This window comes from Apostichopus japonicus, chromosome 16, assembly GCF_037975245.1.
Source record: "Apostichopus japonicus isolate 1M-3 chromosome 16, ASM3797524v1, whole genome shotgun sequence".
In the NCBI taxonomy this organism is placed as follows: Eukaryota; Metazoa; Echinodermata; class Holothuroidea; order Aspidochirotida; family Stichopodidae; genus Apostichopus; species Apostichopus japonicus.
In genome coordinates, this window is record NC_092576.1 from 42,411,030 (window position 1) to 42,436,866 (window position 25,837).

General features: G+C 37.9%; 1 protein-coding gene across 2 annotated transcripts; it reads left to right on the forward strand.

The window, feature by feature from the left end:
* Nucleotides 1–5,040: 5,040 nt before the first annotated feature.
* LOC139983408 (uncharacterized) lies at nt 5,041–23,894 on the forward strand. Of its 2 annotated transcripts, none has more exons than XM_071996947.1 (11): nt 5,041–5,137; nt 7,387–7,578; nt 9,674–9,798; nt 11,804–11,872; nt 15,297–15,461; nt 16,698–16,754; nt 17,994–18,060; nt 19,872–20,020; nt 20,834–20,943; nt 22,245–22,331; nt 23,559–23,894. In XM_071996947.1, the coding sequence occupies exons 2-11, from the start codon at nt 7,434–7,436 to the stop codon at nt 23,683–23,685; spliced, it is 1,101 nt and encodes a 366-aa protein (XP_071853048.1). In that variant the 5' UTR covers nt 5,041–5,137; nt 7,387–7,433; the 3' UTR covers nt 23,686–23,894. The 2 variants fall into 2 exon arrangements, with proteins under 2 accessions (XP_071853048.1, XP_071853049.1); XM_071996948.1 differs by having other exon boundaries at nt 19,878–20,020.
* Nucleotides 23,895–25,837: the final 1,943 nt, after the last annotated feature.

The window sequence follows — 25,837 nt, forward strand, 5'->3', positions numbered from 1 at the left end:
TTTCATTCATCTTCTTACCTCGATGGGTTGGTAATGAAATTAACTATACACGCATGGTTGTAATCTTCGGTTGTTAATCTCGAACTAGCGAAATTTAAAAATAATTAATTGAGAAGAAGAAAAAACATAACTGAAAGGTTACAGCCAGAAATGTAGTAGCCTTTACGAAGAGGCCTTCAACAGCAAGGAGATGAGTGAAAATACTTGGGTAAGAGTACGACAACATGGGTACGAGAATAACAACTTGAGTGGGAGGCCAACATTATGAGGAAGAGTAAAAAACTACTTGGGTACGCGACTATACAACAGCATAGATACGGAGCAGCAACTTGAGTGGGAGTACAACATCATGGGGACGGGTAAAAAATACTTGGGTATGACTATACAACAGCATGAGTACGAGACCAACAACTTGAGTGGGAGTACAAAATCATGGGGACGGGTAAAAAATACTTGGGTACGGATAAAACAGCATGAGTACGAGAACAACAACTTGAGTGGGAGTACAACATCATGGGGACGAGTAAAAACTACTTGGGTACGACTACAACAGCATGGATACGGAACAGCAACTTGAGTGGGAGTACAAAATCATGGGGACGAGTAAAAAATACTTGGGTATGACTATACAACAGCATGAGTACGAGATCAGCAACTTGGCTACGACTACAACAGCATGAGTACGAGATCAGCGACTTGAATGGAAGTACAACATCATGGGAACGAGTACAAACTACTTGAGTGGGTGTACAACAGCATGGGTACGAGAACAACAACTTGAGTGGAAGTACAACATCATGGGGACGAGTAAAAAATACTTGGGTACGAGTAAAAACTACTTGGGTACGAGAACAACAACTTGAAAGGGAGTACAACATCATGGGGAAGAGTAAAAACTACTTGGGTACGATTACAACAGCATGTGTACGAGAACAACAACTTTAAAGGGAGTACAACATCATGGGGACGAGTAAAAACTACTTGGGTATATATGAAATATACAACAGCATGTGTACGAGAACAACAACTTGAGTGGAAGTACAACATCATGGGGACGAGTAAAAAATACTTGGGTACAAGTACAACAGCATGTGTACGAAAACAACAGCTTGCATGAGTGGGAATGCAACATCATGGGGATAAGCGCAACATCAAATTTAAGGTGAGAGCAACAAGAGTATTAGTATACTACAACAATATGTAGACCGCCTATCAGACAATAGTAATATGACGACTACAACAATACAAATTTGAGTACAGCAACATGAGTACACGTTAACGGTATTGGCATGGCGATATCGACATGAGTAAGCATACAACAACATTGGTACGAATACAACATCATGGGTATGTTAACGAGGACCGTACAACAATATGACTCAAAGAGTAGAACGACTCGAGTGAATTTATTATTGATACGAGTAGGCCTACTACAACATGGTCACTTATACGAGTAACGTACAACATAATGAGTTAATGAATACTCAGTAAGGGTTCAAGTAAAACCACAGAATTCCCCTTGCTGTAAGTGTACCGAGTATGCGTACAAGGTCATGCAGCGGTCAACACTTAAGGTTGAGAGGTCTGAGAGGCAATAGTATCTTCCCTATCTCGATTTTGTATAAACAACAACAACAATTCCAAGAAAACAACAGGCCTTGGGCAACAACACACTATTTGACGACATATCAAAGACAGTGAATATAGTACAAGCGTACCTTAGTTACCGATCACCCTTGTTATATTCTAGCGTATTATTTTAAGCACAGTATATCTACCCCCCCCCCCCCTACCTCCCCTCTCTCTTCACATGTGGCACTTCAATTAGTGAACATCACGAAAAGAAACAAGAAATCAAAGTAGGCTAAACAGACTTTATTTTTCCTTCTTCGGTTTATTGAAAGTTCAAACAGTATACATCACAGTGAGTGGTTTTCAGATTTAAAATAGCCTATATGTAATTGATAACATATTTATGTCAAAAACTTGGACCACACCATGAATAGTTATATCGTATACGAACTTGTAACTTGACCGAACTGATGATTGATAACTTCAGACCACCTGTCAAAGAGCATATATAACATTCCAGTTAACTTAGTTTGATAATAATAAATCTTTGAATACCGACTGTCGTTTTGACAGTAGAAATCATATGCTTATCCATTGGCCTCTTGTAACCATAGCAATGTTGCCCTATTATCTTTGCCTTTACAACAACAACAAAAAATAATTGTATGGCACAATTATTGTGCGACTTAGCCATGCGTGCTGACGTACGCACGGTGACATATAGATGGATTACGTGGACGAGTTGAAATAACTTATGACTTCTGCATTTCATATCTCACTATTTGGGGCGGGGGAGGGGGTGGGGGTTGTTCAACCAGTTCACACACCGCACCCTTGGTCCTGTCAGTCCCCGCCGAAGAGTTACTGTCGGTCCTCTGCGCCCCTACAGGGTACTAGATCTCCGCCGCTGAGTAAACATGGCGTTCTCGTGTGCTGGAGAGAGTAACAACGGTAGCCTGTTGCATAGAGGATAGGCCTATATCAGGCTAAGCATGTATGTAGGCCTACATTGCATAGCGCCAAATTAAAACAGTACAGATTTCCGACTTCCATATCTACACACAAAATGGTGAAGTCATTGCACGCACACGCCGTGCATGTGTATGTTATTTTATTTCGTTACACTGTTGCTAAGGCAATATTTGCATGCAAGGAGCCCAATAGTAAGGTATAGGATACGTGGCAAATGCATGGAAGGGGAGGTGTGGTGGGGGTTGGGGATTTCCCTATCAAACCCGGCCGAGCATGAATAAAGCCTGGATTAATCATCACTTCACCACAAATGTTTCCCGATTTCGTTGAAAATATTTTCAACAATCACTCTGGACTGACCGTGGCCATGTTTTAACAGTTTCTCTTTATTAAAGTTCATTTTTATTAGTCGTATTAACCGTAACATCAAGTCTGTAGAGGGGGGGGGGGGGGCGGGGGTAGGTATACACCTTAATGGTCGGCGTCCGCCCAACCTGTATCATAAACAAAACGCTGTCACAACGTTGCTATTGCAATGACTTCACAACGCTTTGATAAAGCATTATCATTTAAAGGGTGTGAAGACTCGCGCACAAAGAAACGTCTCATATCGGTAATCTGACCTAGTTTCGAATGAGGTGTAACAGAAGTGTTAGACACCACCATCGATCCCAGAAAATACACACACAGCTTGCTACCGCAGGTAATTATACGCTAGTGTACAGTCAATACATACAGCTGCGGTCAATACCCACAGCACAGTGTATAAAACGATATAGCAGGTCCAGCTAAAGATAACAAGGTATCACGTTTCATTACTGTCTGCATTTTGTAGCGACAAGAAGAAAACGTCACTTGCAAGCAACGGAAAGTTAACTTTTTACAGACCACGGCACATGGTTTGGGCGAGTCTTCAATGCCTTTAACTTGTTATCTGATAAGCATATTCATAATTCTACATAACACCAAGCTACATATGCAGGGATATATGTTTTACAACAGAACATACCGGCAAAAGCTAGTCTATAAATAACGTTTCTTACATTACACGGTGTCACAGTGGAATGGAATTTCTCTGTTTTTTAATGAAAATCAACCCATAGTACAGAGCTCGGGAACTACGAAGTGTTATGTCATCGAACTAGCCCGTGCACTCTCATCCCATTTGCATTTCATCGACATTGCGGCGTTGTGGTATTAAACTGCACTAAAAGTGCAATAACTTCAAGGAAACACACTCAGAAGCTATATCTTTACCTTATAATCATATAGGCGTAGAAGCCCAATTTGATTGGAGGGGGGGGGGGGGGGCTGTTACGACTTGCCCGAAAAATATCACCAACATTTTTCGCGCTCCGCGCCCGTTCAACATGTTAATGTGCATATCATATAGGCATGCATCGGTTATTACATCGCATGTCAATAACACACAATCACTTGCCGTGTTATTACCCTTTCATATTGATTTTAATTATTGGGGAAGTCGTTACAATAATAATGATAATAATAAAAATAATAACAATAATAATAATGATAATAATAATAGCCTAATAATAATAATAATAATAATAATAATAATAATAATAATTATAATAATAATAATAATAATAATAATAATAATAATAATAATAATAATAATAATAATAATAATAATAATAATAATAATAATAATAATAATAATAATAATAATAATAATAATAATATCAGTTTAACCATTGAAAATCACATTGCAAATTTTTCTTTCAGTAGGTGCCCGAAAAATTCTCAGCATATTGCCCGAATTTTCACAAGTGTTTTTGGTTGGGGGGGGGCTGCAGTCCCCGGCCCAGCCCCCCCCCCCCCCTGCTTCCTATGCCTATGCTTATAATAGGGTAATTACTCGTGTAACATAAACGTAGGTTTATACAATCCTTGTCCGTTTGAGGGATATCATGATATGGATGGTAGACATATGTTGCCATCGTGGCTGTCAAGAGATGATATTTCTTATTTGTTTTTACTTTTTCTTTCCCCTATGTAAGCCTATTTTATTTTCACTACGGTAGGCCAATACTACAGTACGGTAGGCCTATATACTATAAAGCCCTCTAAACGAAAGAATATCAACTCAACCCAATCCGACCAGCAAATTCCATTCCCACCTCCATCGAAGAAAAACTAATGAAGAAACTTGAAGAAAAACATAATAAAGATCTGTGGTGTAAAGTGGCAGGGTCATCATTACATTATAATCCTACCGTAATTTCCGTAAACCCATAAGAGATTAGTCGGGGAAAAGATAATGTCGGTAATGTTAAACAATCAGTTACTTTCCATTTTGAGCAATTCGTACCATTTCTAAAAGACTCTGAAAATCAGGGAGAGGACTATTTTCTAAAAAATTTAGTCTTTTTCCCTCTGCTGCTTAATAATTTTACATTATACTAATGTATATGGTTCCATGGTTCCATGTCAGTCTATTTAGCCGATAATGTGCATAGTCTTCTAGCCAGTCACATTTGCCAAGAAAAATTGCAAAATAAAATTACTGCACGCTTGACGACGTAACTGGAAGCGTGACAAATTCACGAGCTCGGATCACAAAGGTTTTAAGGTTGATATGCTTTTAATTGATAATTTCAGATTGAAAATTGTTTCAAAATTTGGTTATATCACTATAGGCAATGGTTTTGTAATATACTTTATTAAATGTGAACATTTGAAATGTTTGCAATTTTATGCTTGTGTAGGCCTACCCAATTGCATTCGGAGTAGTTCCGCTACACAATGACAAAATTTTAAATGTAGGCCTAGGCTCTACTAGCCATGAGCTTGCCTACAGTAGGAGCAATGAAGAGATGGCTTAAAGCCAGCTAGGAGATATGCCATGTATTGTCATTCTCAAAAAGGTATTGATGGCATTCTGCAATTGCTCCCCATAAACTGTTAAAGTGGTTTAAACCCCAGAGTTGTAGCTATGTGAAGTATAGTAAAGGCTTCATAATTGACGCACCCCCGTAATTGACGCACCTTCAATTATTACTAGCAACTATATAGCAGGCCACCTAAACTTTTTGCAGTCAAGCAGAATTAAATATTTCATGAGTTTGAATCCATTTCAGCTATTTGCTGACCATATTGTGGTAATTAACACCCTCCCCCCCAGTTTTACACGTTTTTTTGACATTTGAAAATCTTACTCCCAAAAATTAACCAAAATTACTTCAATATGATACAACTACTCTCTGGGACCTGACCTGTCTGAGCTTAGAGGTTCAGAGCATAACAAACAGCATCCAAAGTCAATGGATGTATGCTTATGCCTACACTACAGTTAGCTTTTTGACGAATGTGTCAATTTAGGGGTATGAAAGAACTTGACACAGCAGACATTTTGAGGTCAAATTCTTCTCAATTGTACGTTGCGTAGGCACAGAACAATAAATATTTTGAGATCATAACATTTCTGATGAACTACACATATGAAAAATGCATGCAGTTGAGTGATTTTGATTTTATGTTGACAGACATCGTCAATCCAATCCTTAAGTGCATCAATTATGAGCCCACCATGCTACAGTAAACTGCAGTTTGGTACATGTCACAGTGAAGGTAGGGCAATGTACCCTAGGTTTGACCTAGCGTAGGCCAGAAATTGGAACAAACATTTGAGAGAGTAAAAAGAAAGAAGACCTACAATATTGTTCAACATTTGTTAGAAATTAGATAAAGCAAACTGTACAAGCCACTGCCTGATGGGAATAATTCACAAAATGTTAAGCCTCACAGTCAAAACAAAACTCCTTTCTGTGATCACGTTGATGTAGCCTAACAATTACACTTCCAGTGCATCCTCCAAAGATTTAATTATCCACCAAAAAAAAAAGAAATGAAAGATTATAATCATGAAACCAAAGTATGTGATTCATATTCTGACCCTCAAGTTTGTGACTCTACCACAGTAAGTAGCGTATGAGTTTGTGTTTAACTATTTTCCTGATATAGCGGTTCTGCTGCAGTACGTCATCTTAGCTGGCTAAGCAACACCAAATAGTAATGCATGCATGTATTCCTTCTTCATATGATTTCGTTTTCATAAATTAAATTTGAAATACTCAATTCTGGGGAATTAAATGCCTTTTTGACTAGAAGGAGAAACTAAATTACTGTACATACTTTGTTATTAGTAATGATACACAAATGGAAACAAATTGACACAAGAACACTGAGGTAGACAGTGAGACACTAACTGCAAACCAGTAAGCTCAATTTTGAACAGCAGCGTAAAGCATCCTTACAGATTCCTTTCCGATTATGCTGTGCAGGCTTGGAACCCATATTTTGCTAACTTATAAGGAAGTACTCGAAAAGGTCCAGAGCAGGGCTACTAGGATGATTAGTTCCTTAAAGAGTGTTCCTTATTATAGGGCTGTAACAGCTGTTAAATCTCACCACACTGGAGCTTAGGAGGTTACGTGGTGACTTGATTCAGTTTTTCAAGATTGTGTATGGTTTTGACAATTTATCCTTCACTGACTTTTTCATGTTTGCTATTAATGGTAGTTGTACCAGAGGTCATTGTCTTAAACTCAAAAAGTCACAAAGTGGGATTAATATTCGGCATAACTTTTCTTCTAATAGGGTTGTGAATGAGTGGAACGGTTTGCCTGAGAAAGTTGTACTTGCAAGTAGTGTGAATGGGTTTAAGAATGCTTTGGACAAGCACTTTAAGCATTGTAATCGGGTCTGAGTGTTTGTGTCTTCAGTTTTTTTTTCTCTCCTATAGGGTCCTTGATGGGACTTGAGTGTCCCTCCTGATCCTTTTTTTCTACTGACTAAACTAAACTAAACTATTACTTTCAGATTGGAACAGAGCTCAGATTTGCTGAACTTTAGCACTGGAGAACACAATGGGTAAAACTAAGAGTCTGTCTTCCATAACGGCAAACGGAGAAACTTTCTTTCTGTTTACGACTACCATCGCCGAGGAAGAGGATAACGTGGTTAGTTTTGAGTTGGTTTTGACCGATGCCATCAATGCATGGAGTGGAAGTAGTAAGTACAAGCCTACAAGGCCATTTTTCAGAGTTTCATAGTTCTAGATTTTTGTTTTTAACTGTTTGATATTTTATTTCAAAATATCTGGGTATTACTCATATCCATCAATCAATCAATGAAACTCAAACATCATCTTGAAGCTAATACATCCTCCTGTTTATATATGTTTTCTTTCTTTTCCCTGAGACTTTTTCAGATTAGTTCTATATATTAATGTAATATCTATCTTTATTAACGTTAATGATCACGGTAAACGTAGAGTTCAAATGGATACACAAATATACTATGTACAACACTAGGAACCGTGCGTTACATATATTTAATCAAAGTTTTTCTTTGTAACACCTTGTAGCCAACCCAACAAGCCTTCTCCACCAGCGAGCAAGGGCTCGCCGACAGCGACCATGCATGAGTGAACATAAAGATTAACTATTGTTACAAAAATAAAGGGCATCATTCCTATTTCTATCTTAACATTTCGGATATATACAAATGAGGGATAAAGGTTAAGGGTGAGAGTAAACTTTACAGTTGAATACAGTCGTTGTTATTTCATTAAACATATAGTGGGCCATCAGTCATTATTATAAGATGAACATTACATTAATTAAGCATACGAGAAGCAAACTGGAAATTTTCAAATTTCTCAAGGGTTTCTTGTTCCCTCTAGCTTTTGTTGAACTATTACTTGAAAGAAACTTCACCTTTCAAGCTAACAACCCAAACTCTGGCTTTAGTAATAAACAGGATCAAAACTGGACCAAAATTATCTGCAAAAGCTCCCTTAAAGGATAGGCTTGTCCTTTTCAATACTTTGAATATAAAGCAATATGGTTCTCAATAAACTGGTAAAAAATCATAGTTTGAAAAAAAAAAAAAAAAACTATAGCTCACTTTATCACCACATGTAATTTGGGGTGGTGCAGATTTTGAGGACTATGGTGAGCATGTAGCTTGCATACCATATTATATATTCTGGTCATTTTGTTAATTTAAATTAAAAAGCTTCCATGGAGCCTGGAGGTTACCATACAGACATTAGTATATTCATGAATAAGTTACTAAAGTTCTCTAGCTAAGTAAATTGTAGGGGAAGTGCAAAATTTGCTCACCTAAGGAGTAGACTGATATTTAAGCAGGCACATCATCTTGTTGCCAGAAGAACAAGTTTTGTTCCACTGCTTATTATAGTTTTAATGTTGTCGAGAAAATGGCTTTCTCATCGACATTGTTCATCAAATAGTAATATATACTTTACCCAAGACTGTGCACATAATGATTCTACATTGCTACTAATTTTGACAATCCTCCCATACTTGAAAATGTTATAGTTCAAAGGTCAGGTACAGTAGGGACCATTTTTCTGGGATTCGATGAAATTACACGAACAATTTTGGTTGATATGAATGCATTAAAAACTGACAATTTGCAGATTTTTACCCAAATGGAGATAATGCTTGGAAAGCTTGGAAATTTGGGGTTATGAGACATTAAGCCCGGGAATGATGTGTAAAGCTCATGAGGTGTATTTTATTTAAACTCTCAACGTTCTGTGTAAGAAATGTAAGCAGAAGTATATACAGAGGTAGTGACTTGCTATGTACAGTAAATCTATAAAATATCAAAAATTGGAAACATTAATTATTCGGAAGGTAATTGAAAGTTTCTTATGGGTCCTTTCTTCTCACAGCAATTATTACTTACTGTCAACTGGTACAATAGAGTGGTGAATTGCCAGGTGACTAAATGAGTAGAAAAATTCTAGACCCTAATTATAGAGCTTCAAGGAATAAAACTATTGAACATTAATTATCAAACTGTTTAAGAATGTATTTTCCTTTGTACTGTTCTAAAGTTATACTCGATATCAAAGTTTGTGATATTATAGTTACACAATTGCTAACTTTGTTCACATAGAAATCAGACTTCAGGCTTGGTTTTGTAGGACTCTGCTGTTATTGTCTGAGTTAGGTCAACACTTTCTTAAGTAACAAAATCACTCCACCGATGCAAGCTGCCCTAATTTTCATTTCCACATATACAGTATAATTGCAAGTAGGACATTGAATTGAAAAATTAATTTATTCTGCAGTATCTAACAGTGATCTTCAAGCCCTTTGTAAGGAGATCAAGGAGGACTTGAGCAAGTTCATAGAGGAAAGTAAGGAAGCTTTGACACAGACAGATGATGGCAGTAATTTAGTCTTTGGATATCAGGTTAGTAGTGCATTACTTCTCCCTTCCATCACCCTCCTCTTCTTTATCCTCCATCCTTGCCCTCCCTTCCACTTCTTTCTTCCCCTGCCCACTCCTCCCCTGCCCCTGCTTCTCCCTTCCATCACCCTCCTCTTCTTTATCCTCCATCCTTGCCCTCCCTTCCACTTCTTTCTTCCCCTGCCCACTCCTCCCCTGCCCCTGCTTCTCTCTTCCATCACCCTCTCCTTTATCCTCCATCCTTGCCCTCCCTTCCACTTCTTTCTTCCCCTGCCCACTCCTCCCCTGCCCCTGCTTCTCCCTTCCATCACCCTCCTCTTCTTTATCCTCCATCCTTGCCCTCCCTTCCACTTCTTTCTTCCCCTGCCCACTCCTCCCCTGCCCCTGCTTCTCCCTTCCATCACCCTCCTCTTCTTTATCCTCCATCCTTGCCCTCCCTTCCACTTCTTTCTTCCCCTGCCCACTCCTCCCCTGCCCCTGCTTCTCTCTTCCATCACCCTCTCCTTTATCCTCCATCCTTGCCCTTCGTTCCACTTCTTCCTTCCCCTGCCCATTCCTCCCCTGCCCCCTTCTCCCTTCCATCACCCTCCTCTTCTTTACCCCCCATCCCTGCCCTCCTTTCCACTTCCTTCCACTGCCCACTCCTCCCCTGCCCCTGCTTCTCTCTTCCATCACCCTCTCCTTTATCCTCCATCCTTGCCCTCCCTTCCACTTCTTCCTTCCCCTGCCCATTCCTCCCCTGCCCCCTTCTCCCTTCCATCACCCTCCTCTTCTTTATCCTCCATCCTTGCCCTCCCTTCCACTTCTTCCTTCCCCTGCCCACTCCTCCCCTGCCCTGCTTCTCCCTTCCATCACCCTCCTCTTCTTTATCCTCCATCCTTGCCCTCCCTTCCACTTCTTCCTTCCCCCTGCATCCTCCTCCCCTGCCCCCCTTCTCCCTTCCATCACCCTCTCCTTTATCCTCCATCCTTGCCCTCCCTTCCACTTCTTCCTCCCCCTGCCCACTCCTCCCCTGCCCCCCCTTCTCCCTTCCATCACCCTCTCCTTTATCCTCCATCCTTGCCCTCCCTTCCACATCTTCCTTCCCCTGCCCACTCCTCCCCTGCTCCCCTTCTCCCTTCCATCACCCTCCTCTTCTTTATCCTCCATCCTTGCCCCCCCTTCCACATCTTCCTTCCCCTCTTCCCCTTCTTTCTCCCCTCATTACATCCCTTGCCCTCCCTTTTTCTCCTTCCCCATGGTTTGTGGATCGCTGATTTAATCCACTGACCTACATGTACAAGAACTGTACAGCATACAGCATTGTTATTTCTGGAGAAAAAAACCCCCACAAAATTCATGAGAAATGTTCAATTATTGGTGAAGTCTGTGTCCATTCTTGGCCTTGAATGTGACTAACATTGACTAATAATAACGTTTGTCAGAGCTGCTGGCTAAACATGAATGAATGTATATATTACTCATTCAGTTGCGAGGTTCAACGAATGATAGGAAACCAGGAGGTCGTCCACCAATCACGTTCCTTTTCAGTTCATAATCAAAGTAATCATACTTCATACAATTCACAGCTCTATGACCTCTATGACCTATGACCTCTATGTCGGCTATTTCTGACAATTTGGAAAATATGCAACTTTGGATGTTGGATCAGAACTACAAGGAAATTTTTTGCCCCTTTTTTTTCTTAACAAGTTTGTCCGTTCCTTTGGCATATTTGTGCAAAAATGTTCTGTACACATCGGCCTCACTGACAACCTTAGGACTTCCCAGAATTTTCATCATTTCCTTTCCACTTTTCTGACACTTTTCTGACACGTTTTGAACTTCCCTAGTATCTCTCATGGAAATGTGATTTTCATGTTGTTAAACTTGACGGTATGTTGCTGATACATATTGCTAGGTTCATTCCACAGATGTTGAACTGTCATGCTTAATTTGATAGATATATCAGCTACAGTAGTACGGGCATGGAGTTCTGTTTATTTTGATTTTGATTTGATTTTGTCAGGTTAAATCCCTCCGTGATGGATGCAAGGAGCTGGCCTGGAAGAGAGTCATGCAGGATGAAAATATCAAGGTACATTATAAAGATTAAAACGGTATGAAAAATGTTAAAGGAGGGCACTGTTTGTGATAGCAGGAAACAGATGTGGATGTTAAAGGGTTGGTGTTCATCAAAGAAGGGAAAGAATATTGATGTTCATGTTTTTACAAGAAGACAAAAACTATGGATGTTATAGAGTTTTATTTCAACATAGAATAAAAACTTATATTTGGGGGTGAAATGGTTGGTATTTCATCTTGGAATTGAGAAACAAAAGTGGTAGTTAAAGGGTTCCAAGGTATTCATCTAAGAATAAAAACAGTAAAGTTACTAAATGGTTGGTTACATTACAAAACAACAAAGTAGATGTATGTTAAAGAGTTGGTATTCATCTTAGCAAAACAAAAATGACCATTCCAAGGTTTGTTGATTCATTCTGAAAAAGAAAACTATGGATTTAATAGAGTTTGGTGCGCATCATAGAATAAGAGTCCAATGATATGAACGTTAAAAGGGGTTGGTATTCATATTTGGATGTTAAAGGGTTAGTATGTTCCATACTGTCATAGGTTACAGCATAAAATATATAAATATACTATACTACAGGTATAGCTGTTCAATTGAATAACATTGAAAATTGAATATTTTATAAATTTATTAAAGTAATGGAAAAACATTAGCAGTTAGACACCATTACCCAATAACATCAACAATTTAGCCATAAAAGGAGCATTTATGCAAGATTAAAACATATTTAAAAATCAAATATCTGAACAAGAAAAGCTTTCAAGAAACATTACAAGCAAACCACATAAAATTTTCTCCCCTTTTTTTGGAAGTAAAATATTGATTTAAAATATTTATGACTTTTGAAATATTTTTGAACTTTTTTACGAAATATTATTTTTGAAATTTTTTGAAATATTTGAAATAATTTTTATTCGGAAATATTATCCTTTAATCCATCGCCTTGTGACGTTGGTGGGAAAGATTGCATCGTACGGTATTACAGATGGTTGCTCTTGTCAGCCGTGTGAAACTGATGGAACCCAGGAGGAATGTATTGCATATTAGTCATACAAATTTTAACTGTTATTAATATTTTTTTGAGAGGGCTGTCTTTCTAAATACCATAGGTCATTCTTGTTTGTGTCTACAAGCTTCATTGGAAGAGTCACGAATGGAAGCCATATTGAAAGGTCTACAGACGCCCAGGAACGACATTGTCCTAATCACTCTAATAGGCATTAGAAATCATGAAAATAGCTGCAAAGCTCCCGTCAAAATCTATCAAAGATTGACAATTTCACTTATTTTAATGTAATATGTGGGCTTGTGAACTAGGGGTTAACTTATTAAGGGCTAAAATAAGACATGTTGATGAGTGAAAAAAGTCCACGTCATAGTTTGTACATATTTATGAACTAATATGAGTTTTCCCAGGTTTATAATACTAGCTTGAAATTTTGTGTGAGTTTGAAAGGGTGGTGGTATCACCCAAAGGAGCAGTCGAATTCTTCTCAGCTCAATCTAAAATGTACCAACTGAACCATTTTCAAGCAACTGACAATGAAGTGGGGGGGGGTGGGGGACATCACTGGCCATGAATCCTAAACCCTCCTCACCCACCCCCTCTCCACTTCACTGTTATGATAAGGTCACCAGGAGTGGTCTATTTCATTCCAGCTGAATTTTAAAAAGTACTGACTTAAACTGTTCTCCATCTACTGACAATCAAGGAGAGGGTGGGGGGTGGGCTGGTGGAGGGCATCACTGGCCATTACTCCCAGCCTCTCCCCCTCCTTGGACACAACACTGTTATAATACAGTAACCTACTTGACCCAAATACCCTGTTCCAGATTGCCAAAAAAAATATGTAATACATCACCAACCTACTACATTTTCTAATCTGAAGGATTTGGTCACAAATGATGATTCCCAGACAGATGGTAATCTATCAGTAAATGTCATGCCTCGCGAATCCTTACCAAAAATAGAAATATAAAAAAAAATATTATAGAAATCTTGTGCCAGCTGATCTGTAAACAGAATGAGCTGTTTATCAAAGGCCTTTCCATTCTGTTGGCAGAAAGTGTCAATTTACTCCGACTTTTTTTGTCCAAGTCTTACTATGTGCTCGGCTGTAATAAACAAAGTTTAAGTATGTTTGCAGCTGAACGGAGACTAAAAATTTCCATCATGTTTATATTTTTTTTCTTTTCACTGGTGACAGGTTTTTGAAATTCCATATTCAGAGAAAGAAATATAAAATGCTCACCCAGTTCTTTTTGCAGGGAGGAGTTATGGCACGTTGAAAGATTTATTGTTGTCAGATGAGATTTTTCATTGGAAAATTTTACAAAGTCCATATTCTTGCATCAAAACTTGAAATAATTTGCCCCCACTCCCACAAAGGAGGATTATATCAAGAAGTTGTTTACAAAGTGCATATTCTTGCATCAACACCTGAAATAATTTGCCCCCACCCCCCTCCCACAAAGGATGAATATATTAAGATGTTTACAAAGTGCATATTTTGGCATCAAAACCTGAAATCCCCTCCCCCCCCCAAAAAAAAAAATTAGTATATTAGGATTGATTTTTAAAATTTGCATATTCTTGCATCAGAACCTGAAATCCCCCCCCCCTCAAAATAAAAGGTTTAGTATAATAGGTAAGTGTTTACAAATTGCATATTCTTGCATCAGAACCTGATAGAAAATTTCCATCCTTTCCCCCCCCCCCTCCCCCGGAAAGAAAAGGATGAAATTATTAAGAAGTGGATAAACAACATACTGGAGTATCTACCAGTAAAACATGTTTGATGTTCAAAGAGACCTTGTGAAGGTTATCAGCATTATATATGAACCGCCTGACTTGTATAGACCTTGCAGATAGCAGGGTACGACAATATTTTAACGACTTTTCTACCGACAGTCATCGGTGAAATCCTTAGTTAACGTTCAGCCGTGAAAGTTTCCAACGTAAAACAAAAATATTCGCTTTAAATCCATAAAAGTGTTCTTAATGTGTTGTAAACAAGCGCTGCCCTTTCCTGGTTCAAAGACAGTCACCGGCCTCTAACAATTAGAAATGTGATATGTGAACGTATATGAAATGAAGGATGCATCATTTGGAACAAAGATAAGGGCAGCATTTTCACCACTTTTGAGCAATGTTTCAAATAGACCTACAGTATTTTGGGGTTTTCATATACTGTTAGAGCAACACTGTGTCACGTTACTCAAACTAAAAAAAAAATTGAAAAAAAAAAATTAGAAAAAAAAAATTAAAAAAAAAAAAATTAGAGGGATGACATAACAGTTACAGTAATTCTATAGGTTCCTACAATACAATCACAAATTAAGTTGACTATTTTAATTAGTGCTTAAATATATAAGGATTGTTTTTTATTCTTCATTGAAAAATACAGTTTATTGGTTTCTTTTCTCGTAGTTCCAACTTGGCTCAGTTCGCCTGCAACCAGCAGACGACCCTTCAGAGCACATGAGGGAGCTACTCCAGCACAGCATAGAGGAGGTCGCTGCCTCTCAGAAGAAGATGAAACACTTGGAATGTGAACAAGACAGGCTGTCCAGTGAGAGGGCACAGGCATTAAAGGTTTGGGCCAACCCCCCCCCCCATCCTCCCTCCACCCTCTTCCCATCTGTGGTATTCATAAAGTGTAATATAACAAATTTGTTCAACTTCAGCAGTGACTATGGTGAGGGAAGAGATATAAATTCATCGTTTTAAATTTCCAGTTGGCACCTCAGAAATTGATAGTATTTGTCACTGTGATGTTAGCCATCGCAAATATTAAAATGGCGGTCGGATCATGATTGATTTGGCTCCATTTTGGCTGTTTGTCATATCTTGGGATCTCCACGCGCAATCCTCTCAGGCATGATGGGAAGTCATGCTGTAGTCATGGTAACGATAACATACTGCAATCTCTTACTTGAACAGTGTGCACAAAATTTCACTAATTTTTCACCAAATTTTGACAAACAATTTGATTTTCTAGAGTACACTTTTTGTTCTAATTTAGTGCTGTGGCCGAGTGGCTAAAGGCAGTGGCATTTGAAGCAATGAGGTTTAGTAATCGGGAGGTTCCAGGTTCGATACCCGGCCGGGTCAAAGTAAGGTGGGTTTTTCATCCAAGAGCAATCTACAGTTTTTCCCATCTGAAATGACTTTCTAAATTGAAAAAAGATTCCAAATTTGAGTTAAAATGTTGAATTGGCAGCCACCCGACGTGTAAGTTGTAATCCATAAGCCCTTGCGGGTTTCTCCCACATTTGTGGTCGCTTAGGCGTTGTAAACAAAATTGCCGATTATTATTAGTATTATCATAATTGTTATTAATTTGAAACTGTGGAAGTTAAAGTTAATTGTTTAGCAATTTCTTCAAGAGTATGAACCAAACCCTGATCCCCACTGTAAGTTATTCTAATCTTTGTTGGATACAGTTAATATGTTTGTGCAACATCATAAAAAATAAGATACTACTACTACTACTAATACTACTACTAATAATACTAATACTTCTAATTATAATAGTAATAATAATATTAATAATAAAAATAATAATGAACATTTTTACCAGACAAGGAATAAGACAAAAGGTCAAAGTCAATAAGAAGTCGGAAACAGACAAGTTTTCATAGTTAATTTGAAGCCTGACCCAAGAGAAGGATAGAGTTTGAGCCTTCAGGTGATTTGTTACAAAGATGCACGGGCATAGCAGACGCAAAGCTACGTTTTCTGGTAACATCTTTATCGCCATCAACTGTGATAGTCATTAAGCCATATTTCTGTCAACTTTTTCCTTTTTTTCCTTCTGTTTCTATCAAGAGGTTGGAAAAATGTGTTGAGATGAAAGAAGAACAAGACAAGAATCTTTATTCCAAGGTAAATTTGGAGAAAAAAAATCGTTGAATAAAATTTCGGAAAATTATTTGTAAGTATGCATGGTAGTATGATGCTAAAAACTTGTTGCTGAAAACTCAACAGATTTTAAGGTCGGTGGTACCTACCTCATGCATATTGTTGACAAATGTTTTCCAGAAGAGTGTTTTAGTTTTATTTCACTTTGGTTTTGAGATTTAACTTTTTCGAAAGGTTGACTTCTAGGCATCTAGAATTCTTTGAAGACAGGTTTCAGAAAAAAGTAAATATTTGTCTAATAAAATGTGTCTCTCTGAAAAGGGAGAAACGTTTTGTGCATATAAAAAAAATTAATTGTGGGGATTTAACTGATGGTTTTTTTTATTATGATTGAAAATGTCTGGAAAAAAAGTTTTTTTTTTTTTTTTTGGTCATGGTTGTTTCATCCTTAACAATTGATATATTTGATATGGTTCCTTAGAGCAAGGAATAGAAAAAGTTGACTTTAGTGATCATTTCCTTAAAGGCGAAACAAAGTCTGAGATTAAAAGACAATAGCCTAACACAGATAATATTAGGCTAATACAGAGAAAAACGTCAAGCCAACTTACTTTTACACACAGAGAATGTCTAACGACAGCTTGTTCAGTTATTGAGATCACCAGGTACGTACGTGTTTTACCGCTAGGGACCACGAAAAACAAATGTGCGGCAAACAGGCAATAAGCTATGGACATGTACATTTCTAAGGTCATTCCTTACTAAGTGTATCCTATATGATAATACCATCCACTGGACTGTTGCCAGATAAAATAATTTTATTGCACCAAAATGTTAATCTAAATTATAACAAAGAAAACTAAAAAACCTGCTCTTTTCTTCTTCTAAATTTGGAGCAACTATTACTGAAATTATGTCAAATATTTTTTTAATTTTTATTTTTAATCCAACAGTTTCTACCATCATTTATGAGTTGAACCTGCTTAGCCCTCCCTTGGTTTATAACCGGGAAAAAATGGTAATTTTCCGGGTATCATGTGATCCACAAAGTAACCAAAGCTGTTTCCTTATCTTACTCCTGAAGATTAGGAATACAGCTTTGGTTATTTCATAGATCATGTGATACCCGGTAAATCACCGTTTTTGTTTTCCAGGTATAAACCAAGCGAGGGCTAACCACGTTGAAATGATGAATGTATTCCTTTGATACCTTCGTATTTACTTGAACAATAACGATAATTGTTTTCCTTAATTTTCTGGCAGTTTTGTGTGGTTTTGAACGAGAAGAAGTCCAAGATCAGGAAGCTACAGGAGAACAGATTAGATTCAGGTAAAAAACCTCAGTTTGATAGATTTCTTGAGGTTTAATTTCAGAAAGCAACAAAGCTATATTCATACCAAACGTAATGATTTATAAAAATTAAAATTCTGTACTGGTGCTGTGGCTGATTGGATAAAGGTGGTGGCATTAGAAGCAATGAGGCTTAGCAATCGGGAGGTTTGGGGTTCGATTCCCGGCCGGGTCATACTAAGGTGGGGTTTTTTATCCAAGAGCGTTATTAAATTAAATATTGTTAAATTAGCTTAATATATATATAATAACATAATATTAATAATATATGATAATATAATATATCATAATAATAATATAATAATATATCATAATAATAATATAATAATATACAATATAATATATAGGAGTGTTCAAGAAAGCTATTCAGTGTTTCCATCATATATTCCACAAAGGACAATCGTGGCAATGTATTTTATTTGACATTTACATAATTCAAATTTAAAAATTGCAAAAAGAAAGTTTCGACACAGAATTACAGAATTCAGATTGTAAGGTAGATTATGATTCTTGAAATCTCTGGTATGTTTCCACCGTTTGTGGAAATATGCATGCGGTGGTAAGCATATAACCGGAGAAATTCGAACTAATCATTGAATGTACTATGAAAAGTGTACTTTTATTGTAATAGTTTAGCAGGATTTAGCCAGTTGGTCTATTGAAATATTGAGGCAGAAAAAAAAGACTCCTGCACCAACTGTAGCATTGAGTATATTAGTGAAAGAGTCTTCACCCTGCTTGTCCCCCTACCAACCCCCCATCCGCACCCAAGTGCAATAGCACCAGTGGTTTACACATGTTATTCTGGTACCCTTTAAGTAAGTGGGAAGAACCTGGTGATTCATTCTTGGTGGTACTATACTCATGAGAAATGCAGGTGAATTAATCAACTTAAAATGCATTTAAAGAAACTTTTGACAATCCCTCGCTTTCATGCCTCTCTTATGTACATTCCTCTTCATTTACCCCACCCATACACCCTCCCATACACCCAACCAATGCACCCCACCCATACACCCCACCCATACACCCCTCCCATACACCCCTCCCATGCACCCCACCCATGCACCACTCCCATGCACCCCACCCATGCACCCCACCCATGCACCCCACCCATGCACCCCACCCATGCACCCCTCCAATATACCCCTCCCATATACCCCTCCCATACACCCCTCCGATACCCCTCCCATACACCCCACCCATGCACCTCACCCATGCACCCCACCCATACCCCTGCCATACACCCAACCAATGCACCCCACCCATACACCCCACCCATACACCCCTCCCATACACCCCTCCCATGCACCCCACCCATGCACCCCTCCCATGCACCCCACCCATGCACCCCTCCCATACACCCCTCCCACACACCCCACCTATACACCCCTCCCATTCACCCCTCCCATGCACCCCACCCATGCACCCCACCCATGCACCCCACCCATGCACCCCACCTATACACCCCTCCATACACCCCTCCCATACACCCCTCCCATACACCCCTCCCAGGCACCCCTCCCACACACCCCACCTATACACCCCTCCCATACACCCCTACCATGCACCCCACCCATATACCCCTCCCATACACCCGTCAGGCTGAACCTTGGTTCTACAGTATTTTCTCTGGCTAATTCCCGGTGAGTCCATGGATGGGATTTTCTAGTTTATTTGTCATGAGAAACCGAATCTAGTTCAAAGTATCCATTTCTGAAAACTATTTATTTGTTTATTGAATAATTATGATTATAGAGATTAATTTTTGAAATGCTTTTGTGCCTTTCATCTAGATTCTGTGGATAAAGTTGAGCCTGCATCAGTGAAGAGCGAAGATGACGACTCTGTCAGGGGGTCAGAGGAAATGGAGGCAGCAGATGGTGATGGTGGTGATGATGATGATGTTGGTACGGATGAGGAGAATGAGAAGAACACAGTGAGATATTAATCGTCCTATTTTCTACATGTTTATAATTAATGGTGGGATAATCAGGCATGAGCTTTTTCCGCGAATTCGCGGAAAATCTGTGGTTTCTACCTCGGGGAAAAAAATATTATCCTAACACATTGTAGCATATGCAAACTGGAGCCTATACCGCAATTTTTGCAAAGTTACATGATTTTTTGTTTTACTCCAGGCTCATCCCTGGATAATAGTCAATCTTTACTGTTCTTAAATTTGTTATAAATTTCAAACATACTTAATTTTGGGAGACCATTCATTGGCTGTTCTCTGATGATTGGAACCATTATTTAGTATTAAGTAATATGTTGCAGACAATGGGTTGTAACCAACTAAATTTTCTCACATTATCTTTATAAGTAGCTCCACCTTACCCCATCCTTCCCTCACCCCACCCTCATCTCACCCTCACCTCATCCCACCCTCACCCCATTCCACCCTCACCTTAACAAAATAAAAAAGAAAACATATGCTAGCAAATTTGACTCATTACTTGGGCTTTACTTTGAAATTAGAAATGCCACAAAACTTTTGTCAACCCTCCTCCACACCTCCCCCCCCCCCCCCCCGGCCAGCCTTATTAAATGCTTTTCATTCTCTACCCTCTTTTCCTTTTGAAAACACATACTCCTACCAACCATTTCCTTTGCATGAATGATATTACCCCCCCCTCCCTCCCCCTCCCCCAGCCCCAAGTTAGCATCATATCAGAATGCCATGATGATGTTACATCTACCTGAAGCCTGCCTGCTCTGAGGGTTTTAGTGTTTACTTGTGCTCCTGCAGGTATCCAAGGGGAGGAAGATGAAGAGACGACTCAAAGACGAAGATGAAGATAACTCGCTCATCCTGGATGAGGAAGAGGAGGAAAAACCATCCACATCCCATGGTAGGAGGTGAGCTACCAATTTCTTTTCCAAAATCACATTAAAAAAAATAAAAAAAGAAGTCTAAAATACCAAGTTTCCATTAAAACGGATGTTAAACAACATTGCTGTAAGATGTCTGCAATTTTTCATAAAAACTACATTCTAATTGTATTTTGCATCTGGCAACAAAATATTTACTTATGTTTATCATTGCAATTATTCAAAAGGAAAAAAAGGCTTTGACTTCTTTTACAAATTATGTGCAAATCATTTATATGCCTTAAAAGACAATATATTTTTTTAGAAACAAGTTTGTCGGTGATTAAATTGTAAATGACGAGAATATTAACATGGAGGAAAACTTTCCAAATATGTCACGTTTTCCAAAAAACACAGACAACCCACTCTGTTCCGCTTCCTGAGGGAAGGTTTTATTAGGAAGGTTGTATATGCTAAAACTAGTTTACATTCATTGAACCATATCTAGAGTTACTTCACAAGAAACTGGGGGAGAGGGGGAAGAAAGGGGCAGTGGGGGGTTCAACTAAAAGTGTAGAATAATTTTCACTTCCATATAAGTGTAAAAAATTGTCTGCCACCAGAAGATTCCAATAAAGTTACCACTCTGGGGTTATTTATGGTTTATTTCACCATGCAAAAGGGGCAACCACAACTTCCATATATCAGAGAACAATTTTTGAGCTCCTTTGAAGTACAATTCTTGGTTGCAGCTACAAGAATCATACTAGGAGATTTATAAAATCATTGACCCTCTTCGAACAATTTCCTCTTCTGCAATAGAAGTATAACATCATGTAAAGTTTGTGTAATATTCAAGGGAAGGGTTGGTATTGTACCCTAGCGCCAATCTCAGGTTTGTAAACCAAACGTCGGTTGTCTTGCTTTTACATTGGATTGCTAGTCAGCCAAAAAAAAAAAAATTGGAAAAATTGTTTCTGGTGGAATCTAACCAATAACTTCCTGTTTTGTGCAGTGATTTGGTCACCCAAACTTTTGTAAATGTGTGCATGCTGTTTTGCTAACATTCAGTCAATGTTTCACCAAGTGAAAAAAGGTTGGATTCTAGAATACTTTAATTAACCAGCAAGAAAAATGAGAGAAAAAATATATGACATTATATCAATAGTTTCAAATATTATTTATGTTGTTGGCGTTTATGATCAATACTGCAGAGAAACAATATGTTATCAATGCAGTCATGAATCAACAGAGATTTAATCATTTGTTATCTGAAATTGTCCGTCTCGCTAAAAGATTTTCTATAATGGTTTACCAAGCAAATCCTTTTTGAACTTCTTCTTTGTCAGGCGTAAGAGAAAACCAGCACACAAACCGGCTGTATCGACCAGCAAACCATCGATTCCAAGGGTTCCAAGCACACCGAAGAATGGAAGGTTAGTAGATAGAGATGGTATGTGTGGAAGATATTAAACAGTTGAGAGTAAAGGGGAACTTAACATTGTATATGTAAGACAGGTAGCAGATGATACTCAGAGTAAAGGGGTACTTTACATTGTATATGTAGGACAGGTGATACATGGTACCCAGAGTAAAGGGGTAATTTACATTGTATATGTAGGACAGGTGTTAGATGGTACCCAGAGTAAAGGGGTACTTTACATTGTATATGTAGGACAGGGGATAGATGGTACCCAGAGTAAAGGGGTACTTTACATTGTATATGTAAGACAGGTGATAGATTGTACCCAGAGTAAAGGGGTAATTTACATTGTATATGTAGGACAGGTGTTAGATGGTACCCAGAGTAAAGGAGTACTTTACATTGTACATGTAGGACAGGTGATAGATTGTACCCAGAGTAAAGGGGTACTTTACATTGTATATGTAGGACAGGTTATAGATGTTACCCAGAGTAAAGGGGTACTTCACATTGTATATGTAGGACAGGTGATAGATGTTACCCAGAGTAAAGGGGTACTTTACATTGTATATGTAGGACAGGTGATAGATGGTACCCAGAGTAAAGGAGTACTTTACATTGTATATGTAGGACAGGTTATAGATGTTACCCAGAGTAAAGGGGTACTTTACATTGTATATGTAGGACAGGTGATAGATTGTACCCAGAGTAAAGGGGTACTTTACATTGTATATGTAGGACAGGTTATAGATGTTACCCAGAGTAAAGGGGTACTTTACATTGTATATGTAGGACAGGTGATAGATTGTACCCAGAGTAAAGGAGTACTTTACATTGTATATGTAAGACAGGTGATAGATGTTACCCAGAGTAAAGGGGTACTTTACATTGTATATGTAGGACAGGGGATAGATGGTACCCAAGTGGACTCATTTTGACAATCATGACACATTATGTATGCCAACTAAGTAAGAGATTGACATTGCATGGGATGAAAACAAGCAAAATTCCTACAACACTACAGATGGTTCCACAGTTATGATAACGATACAATAACCTTTCCTAAAGACTGCTTCTGCTATATGCTTATGTATTTAAATTCAGGTCAATTAGGGCTTCACGGAGTAACATCTTCAAGGTTCATATTTTTTTTTTTTTTTTTTTCGTTCTCAAGCATATCTGCTTCATTCTCTACACCTCAAAACATTAATTTTTTTGTTTTTGTCTTTTCTCGCCCTAGCGCACCAAGTTCATTGACCACGAGAAGCGGGAGGACAGCATCACTGAGGAAGACACCGTCGTCAGGTACAACGAGGAGAGGAAGGAGCGGCGAGCAGGACGCGAGCGATTTATTTGATGAAATGTAGAGTGATGGAGAGAGAGCAAAAATAGGGAAAAGAACTCATAGGTGGACAATTGGTAATTCAGAATAATACTGAAGATCCACTGTGAATAGTATATGATGTAATATTACTGTGGTACATGGAGTACCATATCATATGATGTAATGTTACTGTAGTACATGGAGTACCATATCATATGATGTAATGTTACTGTAGTACATGGAGTACCATATCATATGATGTAATGTTACTGTAGTACATTGAGTACCATATCATATGATGTAATGTTACTGTAGTACATGGAGTACCATATCATATGATGTAATGTTACTGTAGTACATTGAGTACCATATCATATGATGTAATGTTACTGTAGTACATGGAGTACCATATCATATGATGTAATGTTACTGTAGTACATGGAGTACCATATCATATGATGTAATGTTACTGTAGTACATGGAGTACCATATCATATGATGTAATGTTACTGTAGTACATTGAGTACCATATCATATGATGTAATGTTACTGTAGTACATGGAGTACCATATCATATGATGTAATGTTACTGTGGTACATTGAGTACCATATCATATGATGTAATATTACTGTGGTACATGGAGTACCATATCATATGATGTAATGTTACTGTAGTACATTGAGTACCATATCATATGATGTAATATTACTGTGGTACATGGAGTACCATATCATATGATGTAATGTTACTGTAGTACATGGAGTACCATATCATATGATGTAATGTTACTGTGGTACATGGAGTACCATATCATATGATGTAATGTTACTGTAGTACATTGAGTACCATATCATATGATGTAATGTTACTGTAGTACATGGAGTACCATATCATATGATGTAATGTTACTGTAGTACATGGAGTACCATATCATATGATGTAATGTTACTGTAGTACATGGAGTACCATATCATATGATGTAATATTACTGTGGTACATGGAGTACCATATCATATGATGTAATGTTACTGTAGTACATGGAGTACCATATCATATGATGTAATGTTACTGTAGTACATTGAGTACCATATCATATGATGTAATGTTACTGTAGTACATGGAGTACCATATCATATGATGTAATATTACTGTGGTACATGGAGTACCATATCATATGATGTAATGTTACTGTAGTACATGGAGTACCATATCATATGATGTAATGTTACTGTAGTACATTGAGTACCATATCATATGATGTAATGTTACTGTAGTACATGGAGTACCATATCATATGATGTAATGTTACTGTAGTACATTGAGTACCATATCATATGATGTAATGTTACTGTAGTACATGGAGTACCATATCATATGATGTAATGTTACTGTAGTACATGGAGTACCATATCATATGATGTAATGTTACTGTAGTACATTGAGTACCATGGCATATGATGTAATGTTACTGTAGTACATGGAGTACCATATCATATGATGTAATGTTACTCTACATTGAGTACCATATCATATGATGTTATGTTACTGTAGTACATGGAGTACCATATCATATGATGTAATGTTACTGTAGTACATGGAGTACCATATCATATGATGTAATGTTACTGTAGTACATTGAGTACCATGGCATATGATGTAATGTTACTGTAGTACATGGAGTACCATATCATATGATGTAATGTTACTGTAGTACATGGAGTACCATATCATATGATGTAATGTTACTGTAGTACATGGAGTACCATATCATATGATGTAATATTACTGTGGTACATGGAGTACCATATCATATGATGTAATGTTACTGTAGTACATGGAGTACCATATCATATGATGTAATGTTACTGTAGTACATTGAGTACCATATCATATGATGTAATGTTACTGTAGTACATGGAGTACCATATCATATGATGTAATGTTACTGTAGTACATTGAGTACCATATCATATGATGTAATGTTACTGTAGTACATGGAGTACCATATCATATGATGTAATGTTACTGTAGTACATGGAGTACCATATCATATGATGTAATGTTACTGTAGTACATTGAGTACCATGGCATATGATGTAATGTTACTGTAGTACATGGAGTACCATATCATATGATGTTATGTTACTCTACATTGAGTACCATATCATATGATGTTATGTTACTGTAGTACATG